The 19,726-nt window shown below is 47.9% G+C and overlaps 2 protein-coding genes across 17 annotated transcripts in view; one reads left to right on the forward strand and one right to left on the reverse strand.

Moving 5' to 3' along the window:
* CCNY (cyclin Y) overlaps positions 1 to 19,726 on the reverse strand; it is a 204,536-nt gene that overhangs the window by 100,047 nt on the left and 84,763 nt on the right. The window contains exons 1-2 of one of the 16 annotated variants that reach the window (XM_061435841.1): positions 9,705 to 9,790; positions 9,113 to 9,261 (exon numbers count right to left, since the gene is read on the reverse strand). The exons of 13 other annotated variants lie outside the window; for them this stretch is intronic. In XM_061435841.1, the coding sequence (XP_061291825.1) occupies positions 9,113 to 9,167 (55 nt within the window). In that variant the 5' untranslated portion in view covers positions 9,168 to 9,261; positions 9,705 to 9,790. Of the gene's footprint in view, positions 1 to 9,112; positions 9,262 to 9,487; positions 9,609 to 9,704; positions 10,234 to 19,726 lie in introns of those variants that run through there. 2 more of the 16 variants (XM_061435844.1, XM_061435850.1) reach the window with 2 other exon arrangements.
* Positions 10,400 to 18,787, forward strand: LOC133259011 (endogenous retrovirus group V member 1 Env polyprotein-like). The gene is made up of 2 exons (XM_061435889.1): positions 10,400 to 10,506; positions 15,113 to 18,787. Exon 2 carries the CDS (start codon positions 15,332 to 15,334, stop codon positions 16,358 to 16,360), a length of 1,029 nt encoding a protein of 342 aa, XP_061291873.1. The 5' UTR covers positions 10,400 to 10,506; positions 15,113 to 15,331; the 3' UTR covers positions 16,361 to 18,787.

Here is a 19,726-nt window from a genome sequence, read left to right on the forward strand (position 1 = left end):
ATCCCCACCAACTGAAAACCACGGCCACACTCGCCATCCAGCCCCAGCCATTCTCAAAGGCTCAGAGACACCCAATGTGACCCAGGAGCAAAGCCACTGACTACTCCTGGGCCACCGTGGGGGCTGTGCTTGTCTGGGGGTCTTGTGCTAGGTCTCCTCCCCCATTCTCGAGGCCACTGCAGCTCCTTCACACACACTCTGCTCACATCCTGCACTCCCATCACCCAGGGGCCAGTGACAGCTGCAAAGCCTGCAACAAAGCCACACCACTCTCGCTGCAAAGGAGCAGGCCCTGCAGCCGGGCCAGGGCTCCGAACAACCAGCCTCTGGGAAGAGAGCGGCGTGCAAAGCAAGGACGGGTCCTCTCCTCCTCCAGTTCCGGGCTGTGTGGTTAAAACCTAAACTCACACTTCTGAAGGCCAGCTCTGCTATGCTTCCTCCAGATGTCTGACAAAATGCAAGAAACAGAAAATTAGACATTAGATTTATCTTAAGAGTCAAATGTATGCTAACATTACAGTGAATGAACGAGTCCCCATTGCAGCTTGCAGAAGACAGAAGGCATTCTCCAACACTGCAGAAACTCTGCTTACTAATGCCTTTCAAGCAAAGGAGTAACAAGGACTATACATTAAAATAACCACCCATCACTTACAGCTTGAGGGGAAAAAAGATTGTCTGCATAAAACTGGCAAAAGCAATGTTAACTGTAAATGAAGGTACTGCTTGATTGTTTTGGGAATTCAAAATTTTTGAAGCTGAATTCAAACACAGCATCATGACTTCGACTCTTGTCCTAGATTTTGGCAGGACGCATGGGGAGCCCTAAAACCTGGACTGACAAGCAACTCTACAAAATCTAGATCCACATCTAAAAACAAGAGCGTGTTTAAATGACAATGACGATTACACTTAACAGAACAGCTGTCATCAACTGGTATCCTGAGTCAGAGGTTCATTAATGGATAAAATTCTAAGTGTGGAGCAAAGTCTTCTCTTGAAGTACAGGCCTCTCAACCTATCAATCCATGCGCCAATTCCCCAGGTTAATGGTCAGTTTGCAGAGTGAGACAAGATTCCCCAAATATAATCAGAATATTTTTCATAGCTTTTCTTTCCCCACCAAGGAGCAGAATCACCCAGCCACAAGAAAGAACTTGCTTTCAGAATGTTTCAAGCGCTACACTCATGGCTATACTACATATCAACCAACTCCCATGCAGAGTGTTTCCTATTCACCCTCCTCAGAGTCACAAGGTCTATAATCAGAGGCATCCAAAATAGAAGTGACTTGCATTTCACCATCCAACGAAGATTTCTGCAAAGCTCATGGAGCACACTGGCAACGATGTGACTGCAGTGGCTAACAATTATCTTTAGTGTACTCCAGCTGTATTCCTCTCGGTACCAGGAGCCAGCTGACATGTCTGTGGAGGCTGGTACATCTCTGCTGGGCACGGCACTCATTTGTCACACCCAATGAGCCCCCACTATACAGCCCGAGTAGGGGACAAAGACCGCAGAAAATGACCCAGAAATTAAAATCACACGTGCCAGGTGATGTATCTATAGAATAATGAAACCAGGTTGAATTTTTTTTTTTAATCCAAGCAGTATAACCAAGGGAGACTAGACACTTAGCCCAGAGGTGTCGCCATTGCTGGAACATTTTAGAACTTCCTTTTTGGACTCTTTTCAGTCCAACTTTTGATCCATATGAAAAAACAAATAATGAAAACAAAAATCTCTTTACAGAGTCTAAACCAATGTATAGAATGTTAGTATTCTGACAAAGGTGAAGAATAAAGGATTTCAAGGCTTTCCACTCCAGTATTTACATGTTAAGTAACCTCCCAGCAAAGCAGCAGAGAAGCCAGCACGCTGCTGATTGGGATCAACCGTCCCTGAGATGACCTCTCTTCTAAGAGCCACCAACTGACTTTCTAGGCAGAATCTTGCCAACTGAGGAGCCTGCCAAGTTGTCTGCTGTTGGGCCGACCACTCAATTTTAACTTCAGCACATCCCTCTCTCCAAGCTGGCAGAGAGCAACAGAAGCCTCAAAAAGAAGCCAAGGAAGGGACCACAGGTCTCCTCTGACCTCTGCAGCTGTAGAGCCAGCGGGTCAGACTTTTCCGTGAAAGAAATGGACACAAACCATCCCCCAAATTTACTCAGGGCTGCCTGTGCTTATTTTTCAGCCCATCAACTCCTATTTAGTTAGAGCAGTACTTTAATAAAATAAAACATCTGTATGCAGGCCTCTAAACCTTATTCTTTGAAGAATTTTTCTGTTTTTTTAAATCTCTGGCCTCACCCTCTCTGTCAGGGCACAAGCTGATGTTCCAAGGATGACAGTGGATGCCGGCTGGGTGGGCCCGGCACCCACTGGAGAATTGCCTCAAACACTCATCCCACCCTCTCTGAGCGGCATTATGGTGTGACTGTACAGAGATGCAACCTAGAAGGGCAATAAATGCCAAGAAGAGGAGGATTTGCAGTCCAAATTCTACTGCCAGCAAGTATCCACTCAAGTCACAGAGCTCTATTTAACCTCATCCCACCCAGCTCTCAAATTCCACTTATCTTTCCAGGACTGCCTTGAACCCTCGATGTGTGTGCAAGACAAGCCCTCTGGCTTCTGGCTTCTCTGGCTACAGCGAGTTCACACACAGGCTCCTATAGCTCTTACCACCCACTGCATATTTAATTCAAGAAAATCAACCTGAATGCTATGTTCATAATGACATATATCCATCTAGCACCTCTGGTTTATTAACCATCTTAGTCTAATTTCAGGTTCCTTGGGTCACATGTCAAGGCAGTATGTTTAAGCAGAGATCCAGTGAGGCTCAGTAGGACAGACGATCCATAGCCAAGGCGGGGTCATGGCCAGACTTCAGACTCCTGACTTCTGGGCTCTTCACCCTCCACCCACTTCACATAGCCAGAGGCATATTTTGAAAAATATTCAGGGAAGAGCCCTCCCTCTTCTTCGGGAAAGGTAGGACAGGCTAACAGTGAGTCTCAGAGCACACAGAGGAAACGATCTCCTACCCAAGACTTGCAGCCACAAACTCAACATTTCACGATGAGGCAAAGGCTGCAGAGAGTGAGCTCTCTCTTTCCTTCTAGCTCTCTGCTGAAAACGATGCTGAAAGCATGAGAGGCCCTGACATCAACTGCTGGTGCCATGCACTAACCCTGGGCGCCCAGATGTTGAATCATTAAAGGATTTGTACTTTGAAGTATGACAAGTGTAACACTGTCAATAGCTCTCTTTTGAAAAATACCAAACACTGCTTCCTTACAGACAAGTCCAACACTATACACTTGGAGCTACATCTCTGACCCTGCATGATTAAAACAGGATTTCAAAACTGCTCACGTGGCTTGTCTCCCATATTTTTCCTTTTGGTTCTGCCCTTTCCTGGGTAGGAATGGATTTCATCTTTGTGTTGTTAAGTTTCATCTAGCCAGAAATGTGAAAGCAATTCATCTAAAGATGATAGAGACAATCAGCTTTGTAGAAGAGGGTGAGAAAATCTATTCAATACTATTTCACAAAATTATTTAATATGCACTCCTCTCAAAAAGAAGCAGAAAAGTAAAACTCCTCATCACAAATACTGCTAGCCAAAAGTGCACAGGCAACAACTTAATCTCCAAAAACAAGGCAAGTGTGGGCCAGGCACAGACAACCCCCCACCTCAAACTAGCAGTCACAGCGCAGCTGAGGTGGGATCCTCTACCAAGTGAGGACAGGCTGGACTCCAACTCTGCCACTTACCAGCTGCGGAAACACGAGCAAATATCTTAACCTTTAAGACTCGATTACCTCTCCTGGAAAATGAAGACAAAGACATGAAGAGATTCACTGCCCTTGTCCAGGATCTGCAAGACCAGGGCAAGAGACTGCACCTTTCCAAGATTCAGTTTCCTCATGCATAGCATGAGGGGATGGGAGCAAAAGACCCCCTACTCTAAATCAGAGAGGAAAATTAAGTGAGCCGGGTGGTGGTCAGGGAGCCACCCATATGCAGTCAGCCCACACTTGGTCAGAGCATCTTCACAACCCTGCAGGCAGCACTGCTAATAAATTTTAGTTTGTAAGCAAAGTCTACAGGCATGGTTTTGCCCACCAAGCTGGAAAGGTTAAAGTGGGTTAAAGCCTGAGAAAAAGAATGCGTAAGAGATGAATTTCCATAGGCTGCAGACAGCGTGGAAATGGACTGCAGGAGTCCAAGCTAATATGCCCCAACAGGCACTGCGGTCCCTGGAGTTTAAACACTGGACTTTGCTGTGCACCTCCGGTGCCCGAGATGAGCCGTTCAGATATCAGTGCTGTACAGCCCAGAACACACTTCACATTAAATACATGAAAATCACTGTGAGTGGCTATGTCCCTAATCAAAAATGTTTATCTAGTACTTTTTGGTGTGTTAAGCATTTGAGACTCTTTTTGATCCTCAAAGACGTGAGACAGCTAAAGTCATTCATCTAAAAAGACAAGGAAAGAAGACTGAACAGTATCATGTTGTTAAAAAGATTGCCACTAGCCACGGTTTCCTTTCAGTTTCGTTTGGGTGTTTTTTCTTTCGCTATATGCTTTGAAATCTTTCTTAAGTTTCATTTTCAGGACATGACCCTATCTGCTTACTTCTCAGGTAGAAACGCACACCAACCAAAAAGTTTCCTATCCCAATCTGCTTTCATTACTGCAAGTCTTACACATTCTCTACTTCCTCTCAATAAACACACACGCTGATGCTCTGACTAATGTCCTTCAGTGGGTAGCGTCACTCGTTCATTCAATAAATAGAGCATGTCTGCAAGGTATCAGACAACCCAGTATTGTAAGCATGTGGGTTACATCAATGACTAAAGAGTTCTAGAACTTACATGCTAAAGTAAGTAGAAATAATTATGGTTACAGTTGTATATATGTACAAAAAGGGGCTTCGCAAGCGGTGCAGTGGTAAAAGTCTATATACAATGCACTATAGCTGACATGCAATAAAGAAAAATGGTGGTGCACAGAAGGCATGTTAGGTTTGCTGATGGGATGACAAGAGGGGTGTCTGGGAAGGATTCACTGAAAAGTGAGGCCTGAATTGAGACTGAACGTGGTGAGGAAGCTAGCCAAGAGCACACATGGAGTAGAGAACTCCAGGCAGAGTGACAGAGGTCCTGGGGCAACTGCATGTCTGATGTGTTCAAGAAACAGCACTGAAGGGGCCAGTGTGGCTGCAAAGAGCAAGTGACTGAGGCAGGAAGGAAGACTGCAAAGGACCCTGGGGTCCCCTGGAAGGCCTGCGTTGTCAAATTCACTGTAAGGCTTTTATTCTATGTGACAGAAGGAGTCACTGCAGTTTTCTGAGCAGAGGAGTGATGTGTTAAAGTTCTCAGAAGGATCTCAGTGCAGCAGCAGTGCTGAAAACAGACTGCGGTGGGTAAGCCTGGAGAGAGGCAGGGAGACCAGTCGGGCTCATTACATGGCAACAGCAGGAGAGGTTTTAAAGTGGTCAGATTCTGCACCAGGTCTTGGTTGTGGCACATGGAACCTTTGATCTTCATTGTTGTATGTGGGATCTGGTTCCCTGGCGACTGATCAAACCTGATCCCTTGCACTGGGAGTCTTAGCCACTGGACCACTAGGGGAATCCCTCTGGATGTGCTTTGAAGGCAGAGAGTCATGCCTTCCTAGCAGATCGAACAGGAGATGAGGAAGTGATAGGGTGGTCCAGGATGACAGCTAGTCCCTGGATGAAGTGGCTCTCAATCATTTTAAGATTTCAGTTTGTCAACCCAAACTGACATGCCAGGTGCAGGTATTATAATTATCCTGATTTATTTGGCCTCACTGAATTTTAAATTCTCTTTAGTCTGTTCCTCCTCTTCTTCCATAAAAAATGATCCAATCAGTTAAGACCAGTTGTTACAGATGGAAGAAGAGAAACCACAGACATGACCCAGTGACCCACAGCCTACCCAAAGCGGCAACCCCAGCCTAGTTATTATCTGATGGCTAGTCAAGCAATACTGGAAAGTTTCCACTCGTAATTTAATGGCTCCATGGCTTTGGGCAAGTCATTTCTCCTCTCTGCCTTGTATCTGGTCGTAAAGTAAGGATGATATTGTCCCCAGGGTTACTGTGACTAAATGTTACTAAATGAATGAATTACTAAATGAAATAAATGTTACTGTCACTAAATGTGACTAAATGTTACTAAATGAATGAGCTGATGTCAAGCAACATGTAAGTGCTGTACTTTATTATCACTGTTGCTAAGTGTTTTTGTTACTTCTTAATCTCAAATAACTTTATCAAAAGTAGCATCTATTTCAGTTCAGTCCCTCAGTCCGGCTGACTCTTTGCCACCCCATGAACTGCAGCACACCAGGCCTCCCTGTCCATCACCAACTCCTGGAGTTCACCCAAACTCATGTCCATCGAGTCGGTGATGCCATCCAGCCATCTCATCCTCTGTCGTCCCCTTCTCCTCCTGCCCCCAAACCCTCCCAGCATCAGAGTCTTTTCCAATGAGTCAACTCTTTGCATGAGGTGGCCAAAGTATTGGAGTTTCAGCTTTAGCATCAGTCCTTCTAAAGAACACCCAGGAGTGATCTCCTTTAGAGTGGACTGTTTGATCTCCTTGCAGTCCAAGGGACTCTCAAACATTTACTTAGTGACATTTATTTCATTTAGTAACTCATTCTCTTACCTAATGAGTCTAACATAAATTTCTAAGACAGGAATAACCTAACATTGGGTGTCAACTGCTCAATCATGTTCGACTCTTTGCAACCCCATGGACTGTCCTCTAGGCTCCTCTGTCCATGGGATTCTCCAGGCAAGAATACTGGAGTGGGTAGCCATTCCCTCCTACAGGGGATAGCGTACACTAAAAATAAAAGGAGACAAGTTCCCTTTGGGCATCATAGAAGCCTAATACAATCACTGAAATTCTACGGACAAACATAACCTGCCGTATTTGGGTGTGGAAAATATGAACCTAGTATCCTTGGTGCTCTAAAGAAACTAACCTAACCAAGCTCTATGAATTTCTCTGACTCTTCCAAGTCTAACTATCTGGAAGGTCTTTCAGGACAGAAGAAATACGGTACTTAGGCACTTCAGCTTTTGTTATGTACTAAAATTAAGAACTCTTGAGACACAGTTTTTAAAAGTTTAATCGTCTAACAATCAGAAGTTAAAATACAAATATATATACACACACCTACACACTACAACTTAAATCTATTCTCTTCTGCCAGCTTCTGACACAATGAGTTCCCATGGAAAATGCGTCCGAACAACAATGACAATTCCAAGACTCATCCCAGCCAGTGATTTTCAAACCAGCAGCAACTCAGAATCACCTGGAGAGCTTTACGCATACTCATGCCAAAGCCCAGTCCTAGATTTCTGGTCTAACTGAAATCATTGAGAACAGCTGAATAGGTAAATACTACAAGTATTATTGACTGAATGTGGTAGACAGAGAGAACACTATTTAAATAGTGAACGAGGACTTCTAGGTTTAAATTAGCATCATAACCAGTGGGTTCTGGGGCGAGAAGACATTACAGCCCAGATGAGAAATCCTCTTAACCTGCTCTGCTAGTCTCTCAAACCAAAGCTCCAAAAGAAGAACTAATGATCTTCCAAATGTTTCCTCAAAAACAAATGATGACCAAAACTTAAGACTCCTTCCAAATGAAAGAACACACAACATCATTCTACATTTTTCTGGCAAAATCCTTCTACACCTTATTGCCAAATAGCTGATTACAGTTACTTTTATTTTCCCCTTTCCTTATTATAGTCATAACAGCACGCAGCCTGGGTCTAAGAAACGTGAGTCTTCCTTTTCTTTGTATTACTTTAATCCATTATTTAAAACAATGTCTCTACCCAATATTAGGGCACAACACAAGGGAGAAGTTATTTCCAATGTTCCAACAATGTATATGAGTAACGATATTCTACAACAAAGTCATTCATTCCTTTATAATACCAGTTATTCAGTCTTTATTACATGCTGGACACTTCTTTCAGGTGCTTGGGACCACAGAAGTGATCAGGACAAGTGGGACTTAATATCTTTCTGCTGTGCATGTGTGCTAAGTCGCGTCATTCATGTCCCACTCTTTTCGATCCCATGGACGACAGCCCACTATGTTCCTCTGTCCATGGGATTTCCCAGGCAAGAATACTGGAGTCAGTTGTCATTTCCTTCTCCAGGGGATCTTCCCCACCCAGGGATTCTTTACCACCGAGCTACCAGGGAGGGCTTCCCAGGTGGCGCTGCTGCTGCTAAGTCACTTCAGTCGTGTCCAACTCTGTGCGACCCCATAGACAGCAGGTAAAGAACCCGATTGCCAATGCAGGAGACTCAAGAAATGCAGGTTTGCGCCCTGGGTCAGGAAAATCCCCGGGAGAAGGAAATGGTAACCCACTCCAGTATTCTTGCCTGGACAATCCCATGGACAGAGGAGCCTGGCTGGCTACACTCCATGGGGTCAAAAAGAGTCAGCCAGGACTGAAGCGACTTAGCACCCATGCACCCAGACCACCAGGGAAGCCCAGGCTAACATAATGGAAGTTAAAATAACACCATTAGAAATGTCATACTGAACCCTAACTTACTGTCTACTATAAACCAGATATTAGTCTCTCTTTACATAGGGTACCCATTTAATAAAGTTGTTCTAAATAGATGAATTTACTATTTACAAGAAATTAAATGACGCCAAACAATGAAAAAATTCTTCCCCGTGGCAGAGTTTAAATTTGGCTTTGCATACTAGATGGAATGCGCCATTCTAAAAGTGACAAGAATGAATTATGACAGAGTTGTGCCAATTCATTCACACAAGAAATTTTTTTCAAATTAGTTCAACCACATCAACTGTGAAAAGAATCCGTGGTTTAAAAAAAGTCAAGATTTCATAAAAATATATTTCCAATTTCAAATTTTTTTAAGTTGAAAATTACATAAATTGTTTGATGCATAAACTACCCATTTATTAGATACTAAATCACATAAGCTTATTGATAAAACAGTACTAATAAAATACTGTAAGACCAATAAAATAAACAATCATTACTAGGAGCAGCGATCAGTCTTTTAACTTCCTTTACAAATCCTAGTCCAGAAGTCATTGAAATCACTCAGAAATTCACAGGACTGTAATTCAACCTCAAGCAAAAACAAGGGGACTTATTCCAAAGCTGTCTGCAAATCACTGCGACAATACTGTAAAGAAAAAAAAATGTTAAAGAATTCAGGTGACGTTATTTGACTGCAATCTCTCAACATTCCCCCACCCAAAATCCTTTTGCGAGAGGGCTGAAAGAAATGGGGTCAGGGCCAGCAAGTGGGCTCAATTCGCGAGTTTCCGGGGAGCCGGCCCAGGCGTTCAGTCCTCGGCCGTGACCAGGGTCCCCATCTCCTTCGCCTCTCGGGATACAAACAGGCTCACCCTTTCGCGCGCAACTCGACAGGCAGCTCCGCCGGACAGACAGCCGGAGCCCGGCCTGGACCCCGCCCCGGCCCGCTCTTCGGGGCGAAGACCCCGGTCCGCTCGCGGTAACCGGTCGAGAGCAACGGCCGCCGGGCGGGGCGCGGGGTGCGGGGCGCGCGCGCAGGAGGCTCGGGGCGTCGGAGGAATCAGAGGGACCCCCGCCCGCCCGCCTCACCGTCGATGTTCTCCCGGTCGCTGATGTGCTGCAGGTTGCAGCCCGTGTCCTCGCGGCTCAGGTCGGCGTCGGGCCGGCAGGACTCCAGCCGCGAGTGGGCATTCCTGCGGAGCTTGGGGCTGGACGACACGCAGCACGAGGCGGTGTTCCCCATGGCTGGCGCCCCGGCCCCGGCGCGGCCCCGGGTCAGCAGCGGCGGCGGCGGCGCGGCCTCGCCATGGGCGGCCCGGCTCCCCTCGCCCGGCCCGGCGGCCTGTCCGCGGCGGAGGAGCGCCCGCGCCCGCGCGACTGCGGCCGCCCGGCCCGGCTCACCCCGCCGCCGCCATGGCGGGCGCCGCGCAACCGCCTCCGCTTCCCGATCGGCCCGGCTCTGCGCCGGCGGCCGCAAGCGGTTCCGGTTCAGGGGGCGCGGCCGTTCGGGATGCGGAGACGCGGGGGCGAAAGCAGGCGGCGGGGACGCGAGAGGCCGTGGGCGACGGGAACGCGGGCGGCGGGGAGGCGCGGCGCTGGGCCCGGGCGTGGGCGGCCCGGGGGACGCTGGGGCCCGGCCCCGCCCTCCGCGCGCTCCGCGCCCCCCGGCGCCCCGCCCACCCGCGGGCCCGGTCCCGCCCCGCGCCCCGCCCACCCGCGGGCCGCCCCGCCCACCCGCGGGCCGCCCCCCGCCCACCCGCGGGCCGCCCCCCGCCCACCCGGCCTCGCCCCGCCCTCTGCCCTGGAAGCGGATGCGGAGGAGGGGGCGGCCTTCCGCCCGCTCGCGCCGGCGGTGCAGTGGTGTCGCGAGGAACCGGCGCAGGGAAGAGAGGTGCGTGCGGCGCCTGGGCCACTGGCAGCGGCGGATGGGAGTCGGGGTGGAGGGTGGGAATTTTTTTTTTTTTTTTTTCTCCTTTAAACTCTCAGAGGTCAGAGTTAATGGGCAGGGTTGGGGCGCTCTCCCGTCCTCAGCCGCCCGTCGTCAGCCCAGAATGTACCTTGGGCCGGGGCCGCGCCGCGCTCTCAGCAGGTTTATCGTCAGGTGCGCCAGGCTCTCCTGTTCACCCCACCACGCAGTCGGCTGTGGGTGCGAGAACTTTGCAGGGTGGTCCCCATCCTGCCACACACACACAAACTGCCGGGTGGTCCGCATACACACACACACACACACACTCTGCAGGGTGGTCCCCATCTTGCCACACACACACAAACTGCCGGGTGGTCCGCATACACACACACACACACACACACTCTGCAGGGTGGTCCCCATCTTGCCACACACACACAAACTGCCGGGTGGTCCGCATCCACACACACACACACACCCCCACACTGCAGGGTGGTCCCCATCCTCACACACACACACACACACACACACACTGCAGGGTGGTCCCCTCGCCTCTCGGAAGGACAAAATAAGGCAGCTGAAACAACCCTTCCCCCCCTTTCCAAATGGCCGGGGAAGGCATCCTGAGACCGGGGACAGAATGCTTTAGCGGGTGGAACCTGGCGTGACCCCATTCTCCATACAAGGAAACTGAGGCCCAGAAACACGACGTGTCCACGCAGGTGCTAACTGGTAACAAAAGGGAGCAAATGCTCGGCATCCGCAATGTGTACAGCTTGCCAGAGGCACTGTAAACATGGTATTGTCTAATTCTGGACGAGTTTATTCTTTTTTAAACTTGTGCTTTCCCTTCTGTCTTTTTGTTACTCCGTATTTTAAAAGCTCCATGTCTGAAGTGTATTGTTGCCGTTTATTGGAATAAGTGGTCGGTGTCCTTGTTCTGACTTGCCCGGCTGTGCCGTCCCCAGCCCACCCGCGTCTCTAACGCGACTGTACTAACTGGGGATTAATGGGCGGCCAAACGTAAAATGATTTACACCCCCTCCCCTTTACCTGTGAGTTTGCAGCTGGTGTCATCTCATCTCTCATTCTTTTTTGTATATGCCTGAGTGGCCTCTTCCCCGCCTCAGAAGAAATTTGCTAAATAAACTGGGAGTTAGTATACTCTTAGAACCAGGTAAGAGCCAAGAAGACAGAAAATCAGAACAGAGAATGCATTTGTTAGTAGCCCCAGATGCCCCACCCATTAGTCATGAAAATATTCCCCAAGAAATTAGGGAACAGGTGGATCCTGTGGTTTGGAACTATATCTGTTCCAGAAAAGGCAAAGCTTGTTCCCTGGATGGAGATAGAGGTCAAGCCTGTGGGAAGATACCCCTGGTAGAGGCACTATCTTTTAAAGCCTGAGACCTTGTCAGGGAGGAGGGGTCGCAGATCAAACTGCTGCTTTGCTCACCAAATTCCTAAAACACAGGCCCACTGACCCCAGTCAGTCCTATTACAGCACTCGAATTCTCCCATCCAAAAAGCCTCACAGGGATATGTTTTGGCCCCGGTTTGTACAAGACTTATGGGTCATCCACCCCATTCACCCGTTAGTGCCAAACCCATACATACACCCAACTCACCTAAATGCCAGGGGTGCTCAGTACTTCTCTCTCCTAGACCTCAAGGATGCATGTTCTTTGTCCCCCTTCATCCAGACTCTCACACCTTTCTGCCTTTGAATGGAGGGAACTTGATACCCTGGAAGCACTTGGACAGTGCTTCCCTGGGGCTTTCTCTAGAGCCCCCATCTCTTTGGAAATGCATTAGCAAAAGAACTGATGGAACTGGGCCTGTAATGTGGAAGGCTGTGTTCCAGTATGTTGATGACCTATTAATTGTTGTTCAGTCACTAAATCATGTCCGACTCTTTGTGTCCCCATGGACTGCAGCACACCAGGCTCCCTGTCCTTCACTGTCTCCCAGAGTTTGCTGAAACTCATGTCTGACCATTAATAAGTTGTGAGATAAGGCAAGATTCAGATCAGAATACTGTTAAGGTCCCAAGTTTCCTGGCAGAAAGGGGATATAAAGTCTCCTCAACAAAGCCTGATCTTTTACAACAGGTTCAATGTTTAGGGTTTGTTTTGACCCCCTGGCCATAGATCAGAAAACAGCAGTTCGTGCATTACCACCTCCAGCCACAGAGAGACAACTCCGAGGCTTTCTCGGAATGTCTGGGTTCTGCCGTATCTGGATTCCAAGCATGGCCTTATGTATGAAGCTCTGAAGGGAGAAAGGGAACCCTTTCAGTGGAGTAGGGAGCACCAATAGCACTTTGAGACTTAAGACTGAGTTGAGCAAAGCACCAGCACTGGGGCTTCCAAATTTAGACAAACCCTTCACCCTATCCATGAGAGGGCAGGGATAGCACTAGGAGTCCTGACCCCAAAATTGGGAGCAGATCAACGGCCAGTGGCTTACTTCTCAGAACAGTTCTACTCAGTAGCCTTGGGATGCCCCAGCTGCCTTCAGGCGTTAGCAGCATGGCCCTACTGGTCAGTGAGGCTTGCAAGCTCACCCTGGGACAACATCTAGATAAATTAACCCTTCATCAGGTGCAGTCTGTGTTAGAAGCCAAAGGATACCATTGGTGAACCAGAGGGAGGTTAGCAAAATACCAGGTTCTTCTAATGGATGCCCCTGATATTACTTTAAAGGTGTGCCAAGCCTTAAACCCAGCACTTCTCCCAGCTATTGAAAATGGAAATTTATTGCATCAGTGTACAGAGACAGTAAAACAAACTTATTCTGTCAGATCCAGTCTTCTGGATGAACCTCATGACAACCCTGAGGCTGAACGGTTCATTGACGGGAGTAGTTTATAGAGATGGGAATCCAATGGCAGGCTGCTATAGTTAGGGCTTCCCTGGTGGCTCAGATGGTAAAGAATCCACCTGCAATACTGGAGACCTGGGTTCAGTCCCTGGGTTGGGAAGATCCCCTGGAGGAAGGCAAGACAACCCACTCTAGTATTCTTGCCTAGATATACCCATGGACAGAGGAGCCTGGCAGGCTACAGTCCATGTGGTCGTCATGGGTCGGACACGACTTTGAGACTAAGCACAGCACACATAGTTAGCTTATATAAAATCAGCGAAGCCAAGGCCCCACCACCCAGACTTCAGCCCAGAAAAATATTTTTACTGATTCTAAATATGGATTCCATATGATATGTACATGCTCATGCTGCCATTTGGAGAGAGACAGGAATGTTAACTGCTAGAGATTCTGCCATCAAACATGAAGATTTAATCTTAGCTCTTTTAGAAGCAGTGCAGTTCCTGACCCAGGCGCCAGTAATTCCCTGTAAGGGCCTTCGGAAGGACAGGTCCTTTATAACCCAAAGAAAGAACAAAGCTGAGCAAGTCCCTAAACACACAGTGCAAGTGCAGAGCATCACCAAATCATGGCCCTAGTGATTGTCTCCCCACCCTGAATGGCCTGCCTTCCCCAGTATTCCCCACAGGAACAAGAGGATGCTGAAAAATGGAGCTATAAGAAGGCTGGAACAAGCTGGTATAGAAAGGATGACAACTTTCTTATCCCTGGAGCCTAACAATGAAGGTTCATCAGGGTTCATATGATGCCACCACCTATGGGAGGAGTGCACTATGGGACTTGATACTAAGGACTTTTTCAGGAAAGGGGCTTAAAGGAACAATAAAACAAGTGACCCTTGTTTGTGATTTGTATCCCCGTAATAATCTGCAAGGCCATGCAATCCCTGGTTCGTTACTCAAGCCAGTTCAACACCAATGGATAGACCTGGGGGAAGACTGGCAATTGAACTTCACCCAGATCCCCCCACAGTCAGGATAAAAGTATCTTCCTGTGTCCATCAATACTTTTGCAGGATGGTTGGAAGTCTTCCCCATTCAATCTGAAAAGGCCACTGAAGTCTGTGAGTCTTTCTTAAAGGAGACAGACAGTTGCTTGGTTTAGACTTCTAAAAGCCCTCCAGAGCCATAATGGGCCCTCCTTCATAGCAAAGGAAGGCCTAACAAACACCTTGGGGATTAGCTATAATCTACACACCTCTTGGCACCTCCAATCTTCAGGAAAAAGTAGGGAAAAATGAACCATACGTTAAAGAAAACCTTAACAAAACTTTGCCAAGAGACTCATGAGCCCTGGTTCCTCTTGCACTCCTTGGGGTACACATTGCTTCCAGGGTATCCTGAAGTTTAGCCTATTTGACATGACCTAGCAGAGGCCCTTCCTTACCACTGGTGTGAGGAATTGAGCCAGTGCCTACAAATGTACTGTTAACCTGGAACAGGATCACGAAGCAACCTTGGCTAGTGCCAACAAGGCACCACCAGCGCCCACTAGGGATACAACAGAGGGGCAGCTTCTTTATGACTTAAGTTTGGGGACCAAGTTCTTAAAACTTGGAAGGAGGGAATCCCCTGAAGATCAGCTACCAAAATGGAAGGGCCTCTAAGGAGTAATTTTAGCTACCCTCACTGCCAGTGAACTACAAGGAATACCTAGTTAGTTACATTTAACTAGATTAAATCTCTTGCCTCCAAAAACCCCACAGGCTACAACGGAAGAACACACCTGTGAGCCAGTTGAAGACCTGAGATTCTTATGCAGAAGAAAAGCACCACCAACTGATGAGTAAAAAGTGATGCATTAGGCTGGACTTCTGGTTGCTAATTTTGTCATTGCATTTTCGGTCACATATTCCTGGTTTGCTCAGCCACCCCCGCCCCAGATAAGCAGTTTTGGACCCTCAGAGCCTAGAAGACCAGAACCAATGACAGGATGGGAAACATGGACTCTTCTCCTGGCCCTTCTCCTAAGGAGGGGTTGGGGACAAAACAACGAGGAGAGGGGAACCTGGAGAGAGAACTCAGTCGTCAACTTCTCCAGCATTTTGGCCTCAGGAAATAATCTCTCCAGTTGTTGGACCTGTCATCCCCACCCACAAGAGGGGATTCCTCAGCTCCAAATTGTGCCGGTAGATGAGGATGTCAATCTCACCCTGACTTCTGAACCGGTTAGGAACACACTGCTTCTAATAGTGGATCTTGAAGATCACGAGGAAATGGGGTGTGTAGAGCTTACAGACCCTTGGAACCAAACGGGTCTCTGGATCAAGCGGCCCTTTCTCTGCACAGGGCAAGGAAAACCCTGTTGCCCCTGCCAGACAGATGCCTGCCTTATTGATGCAGGAAGCTCACTGTCTATTTATCCAATGTCATTTTCCACGTTAAGCTCCTCCTGCACCCCTAACCAGACTCACTGGTGTGTGGACTCATCTCTGCTCTCCCCAGGCACCCAGCCCAACACATCTTGTACGCATTGGAGAGGAACAGCAGCCCCGGCCTGGAGGCTCACCTATCAGACCCCCTCTGCTTTCAGTGATGAGGAGGAAATAGAGGAAAACTCAGAACTAGATGGGGGACTGCTAGAAGGAGGGCCTTTGTCCCCCAGGTGCAGTAATGCCCCTCGTTGGGGTGCCCTTTTACGTCGATGGTTTAATTCTACTTCACCCCGCCAAGCTTGTACCCCTGCCGGATATCTATTCCTCTGTGGTCCACCGCAGAATAAACTACCCTTTGAAGGGAGCCCAAATTCCTCCTTCTCCTGGCCTCTCCGAGCAATGGCCTACCCATGCTTAGACAATGTTCACTTCCGAGGAGAATGCACTTTGGGCCGATTGGGCGCTAAAGGACAAAGCACCACTGCATATAATAATGCCACCTCTCAAAACAGACATAACTGGGCACTCAGACTAGTCCTGGCAGGAATTTGGGCGGCCATAGGTCTGGCTGCCCCTTGAGGGGTTTTGCCTATCACGAAACAATCTTAAGAAACCTCACACAGGCCATAGAAAACCTGGTCTCAAAAAACGGTGATGGGAATTCCCCGGTGGTCCAGTGGTCAGGACTCCATGCTTTCACTGCCAAGGGTGCAGGTTCAGTCCCTGGTCAGGGAGCGAAGATCCTGCAAGATATGCCTGGTGCAGCCAAAAAAACAACTGGTGATGCCTTTAAGGGGTCTCCAAGAGTCCCCAGATCCTTAGCCAATGTTGTGTTTGACAATAACCCTGGATCATCTTCTGGATGAACAAGGGGGTGTCTATGCAGTGATTAACAAAACTTGTAGAACATGCATCAACAACTCAGTGGAAGTTGAAGTAAATACTCAGGAAATTCATGAACAAGTTAAATGGCTATGTGGGTTCAGCTACCCCACTGCCCAAACTATATGGGACTCAGTCAAAGGCTTCATCCTGTTACATTCCTTGGTTCTTGCCTCTCCTGGGCCCTCTAGTGGTGGTAGTTCTTTTGCTATTATTCAGAGCCTGCCTGTTTAATCTTTAGTTAGATTTGTGTCTTCCATGCTTCAACAGTTCCAAGTGAGGCTCCTGATGGCCCAAGGATTTAAACCCATTCCTAGAAGGTGACCCTGGTCCCTGTAGGTCTTTGGAACAGTCAGCGAGGGACTTCTGCACCTCTCAGCTAGGCTAGGGTCTCGGCAGGAAGAAGCTCCAGTAGAAGAGACATTCGGCTCCTTGACCCTTAAGAACAAAGGGTGTAGAACCCCTCAAAGGAAAATGAGATCAGCTGGGATCTTGGGTCATCTGCCAGGACACTTGCCCCTGGACAGCGCCTCCTTGAACAACAGGAAGCTGGCATCCGTAGACTGACCAAGGGGTGAAGCTTCCTTAAACAACATGGTGCTGAAGGCGATAAGTTAACTGCAAGTGATTAAAAACAACCTCCCGCCTATGCAGTAGGCCGATGTTGACCACTACACACCCTTCCCAGTGGCGGTAGTCGGCAAGTCTGCCATTTTGAAGTGCTAATGCAGAAAGCAAAAAACTGCACAATTTTTTCATATGGCACTGCCAAGGAGGAGGGACAGACCATCTGAGCCATGCCCCCTGCCTGGACTGCAGATCCATTCTCACCGTCACCCCATGTAAAGACCCAGGGAGCTCTTTGTGAAGGAGCAGATAGGCAAGGACACCTGATCCTTGCCTTTCTTCCCTTGTGCTGCAGTGTGAGCTGCCATAAAACCTTGTCAGAAATTCTCATCTGGTCTCATGTCAATGTCTGTTGATTAAAGAGTCCAAGGGCCCAGGTCAGTAGTACTGGGAAAATGAATGACAGCAAAGTGCTAATGCCAAGATGAGGAAGGAAAGTTCTAAAGAACTGCAGTCACATAGAGGTGTGGAGGTAGCAACAGGATGAAATGACTTCTCTTTATTAAGGCAGTTCCGACCCTTTTGCTTCCCAGGCAAGTTTGACTGGAATGTAACTGCAAGTCAGTGAATATTCAGATTTTCAGGGCTGCGGTGCATGGTTACTGTGTGATCTGTTCCAGTTGCTGTTTTGTGATGTGGGTGCTGTGTGAAAGGAAGCATGCAGTCATTCGACCCTATGTGTGCAGCATGTCCACGCAGACACATGAACTTTTTATTTAATCGTAACAGTTAACAGATTTATATTAGTGATGTGGGCTGAAGGGCTTACAAGGAGACACAGAATGGCACATAGGAGACAGCATGACTTCTGCAAGCTTTCCGTGCTGAAGGGTCATTGGCAGAAGAGAATGGCATTGTCAACTGAGAACACCATCTGGGGGAGGGCGCAGACATGACCAGGGGGCAAGGCAGCCACAGGCTGTTGCCCAGTGATGGATGGCTGCTGGTCTACAGCGACTTTTGTGCACTACCCGCCCCCATCCCACCTCTTCCTCTAATGTTCCTGCCATATTCCCCTTAGCAATGTGTCTGCAGGGCTTATTCAGAATATGACTTTGGGTCCGCAGGCCTGGAAAGGAAAGATAAGTACGAAGGCCTCATCAGTAATTTTCCAGAGTGCCAACCCCCTCCCACCAAAACATCACACGCACATGAAAATCCTCAAGGCAAAAATGACTCCTGCTTGACACCTGGTGAGGGTTCCAGGAAAGGCCACAGAAGCAGTGTGATGCCAAGATGATGATGAAAGGCATCTCTTACTGAACACCTGGTGCATGCTAAGTTGGTTGTTTATATATATGTATATATACATATATATGTAAAACCAAGCCTATGCTTTTATTCTCCATTTTACAGAGAAATGGTGCCAATATGATGGTGAAAGGTGTCATTTATTGAACACCTGCTGGATTCTAAGTTTTTTTGTTTGTTTTTACTACCAAGCCTATGCGTCTATCCTCCATTTTACAAATAAAGACACTAATTCTGATCATTAAATCTGTGGAAGGTCACACTACTGAGAAATAGCCAAAGTGGGGATCTTGTCTGCAAGATCACCCTCCTGCCCCACCTCCAGGAATCACTGAACAGGAGCTCAGGAAAGCAGATTGGAATAACGAGAGAGGATTCTGCAGATGTTTTGAGTGGAAAAGAGACACATTCTAGTGAGCCTTGCTTCTCTCCTTTACTCTTTTTGAAGTGGTTTGGGAGTGACTGCTTAGGATTAGTTCTAGACTTGAAGAGAGGGGAGCCTTGTTATTTCTGTGGAACTCAGCCCTCCCAACCAAAGGCAGCAAGGTTGAGAAGCGTTATTCAGGAAAAACCCATGCCTTTAGCCCAGCATCTCCTGTGATGTAGCCCTTGGAAGTCTGAATGCAGGGGCACTTTCTCACATGGATCTGGCCCAGGTGTGGGGCTGGAGGGGGCGAGGGGAGGTAAGCAGTGCAGCCTGAGACCCTGTCCTTGAACACTCAGCCTTCTTAGAAAGCTTCCAGCTGGATCAGCTAACCCCACCCTGCTCTCAGCAGACAGAAGTACTTGGGAATTTTTTTTTCCTTCATCTCCATAATCACTTTTGAAGGTTTTGGTTGTTGTAGAGAAGTAAATATGAAACTTGGGGGGATGGCTTATTACTGCTCTTCAAACTTTTTAACTACAGAAGCTGGATATTTTTAAGGGAATCACAGTATTGAAAACATGAGCAATATCACTGTCAGCTCAAACAATTTATAAATATCTGCTTATATAAAGAAACCACCTCAACTGAATCAGGGAGCCATAATTACACAAACCAGTCATTTGCACAACTCCCTGAATCACCTCCTAGAAGACAGAAAACACTGAGCCAAGTTAACCCAGGACGTGGACCTTTGTTCAAAAGAAGGAAAATGGCCCCAAGCTCAGGCTAAATACCTGCTCCGAGTGTGTGTGCTCCAC

Source organism: Bos javanicus, chromosome 13 (assembly GCF_032452875.1).
Source record: "Bos javanicus breed banteng chromosome 13, ARS-OSU_banteng_1.0, whole genome shotgun sequence".
In the NCBI taxonomy this organism is placed as follows: domain Eukaryota; kingdom Metazoa; phylum Chordata; class Mammalia; order Artiodactyla; family Bovidae; genus Bos; species Bos javanicus.

Coding starts and splice junctions, on each gene's coding strand:
- LOC133259011 (XM_061435889.1), top strand. CDS start 15,332: ATGACAGGATGGGAAACATGGACTCTTCTCCTGGCCCTTCTCCTAAGG.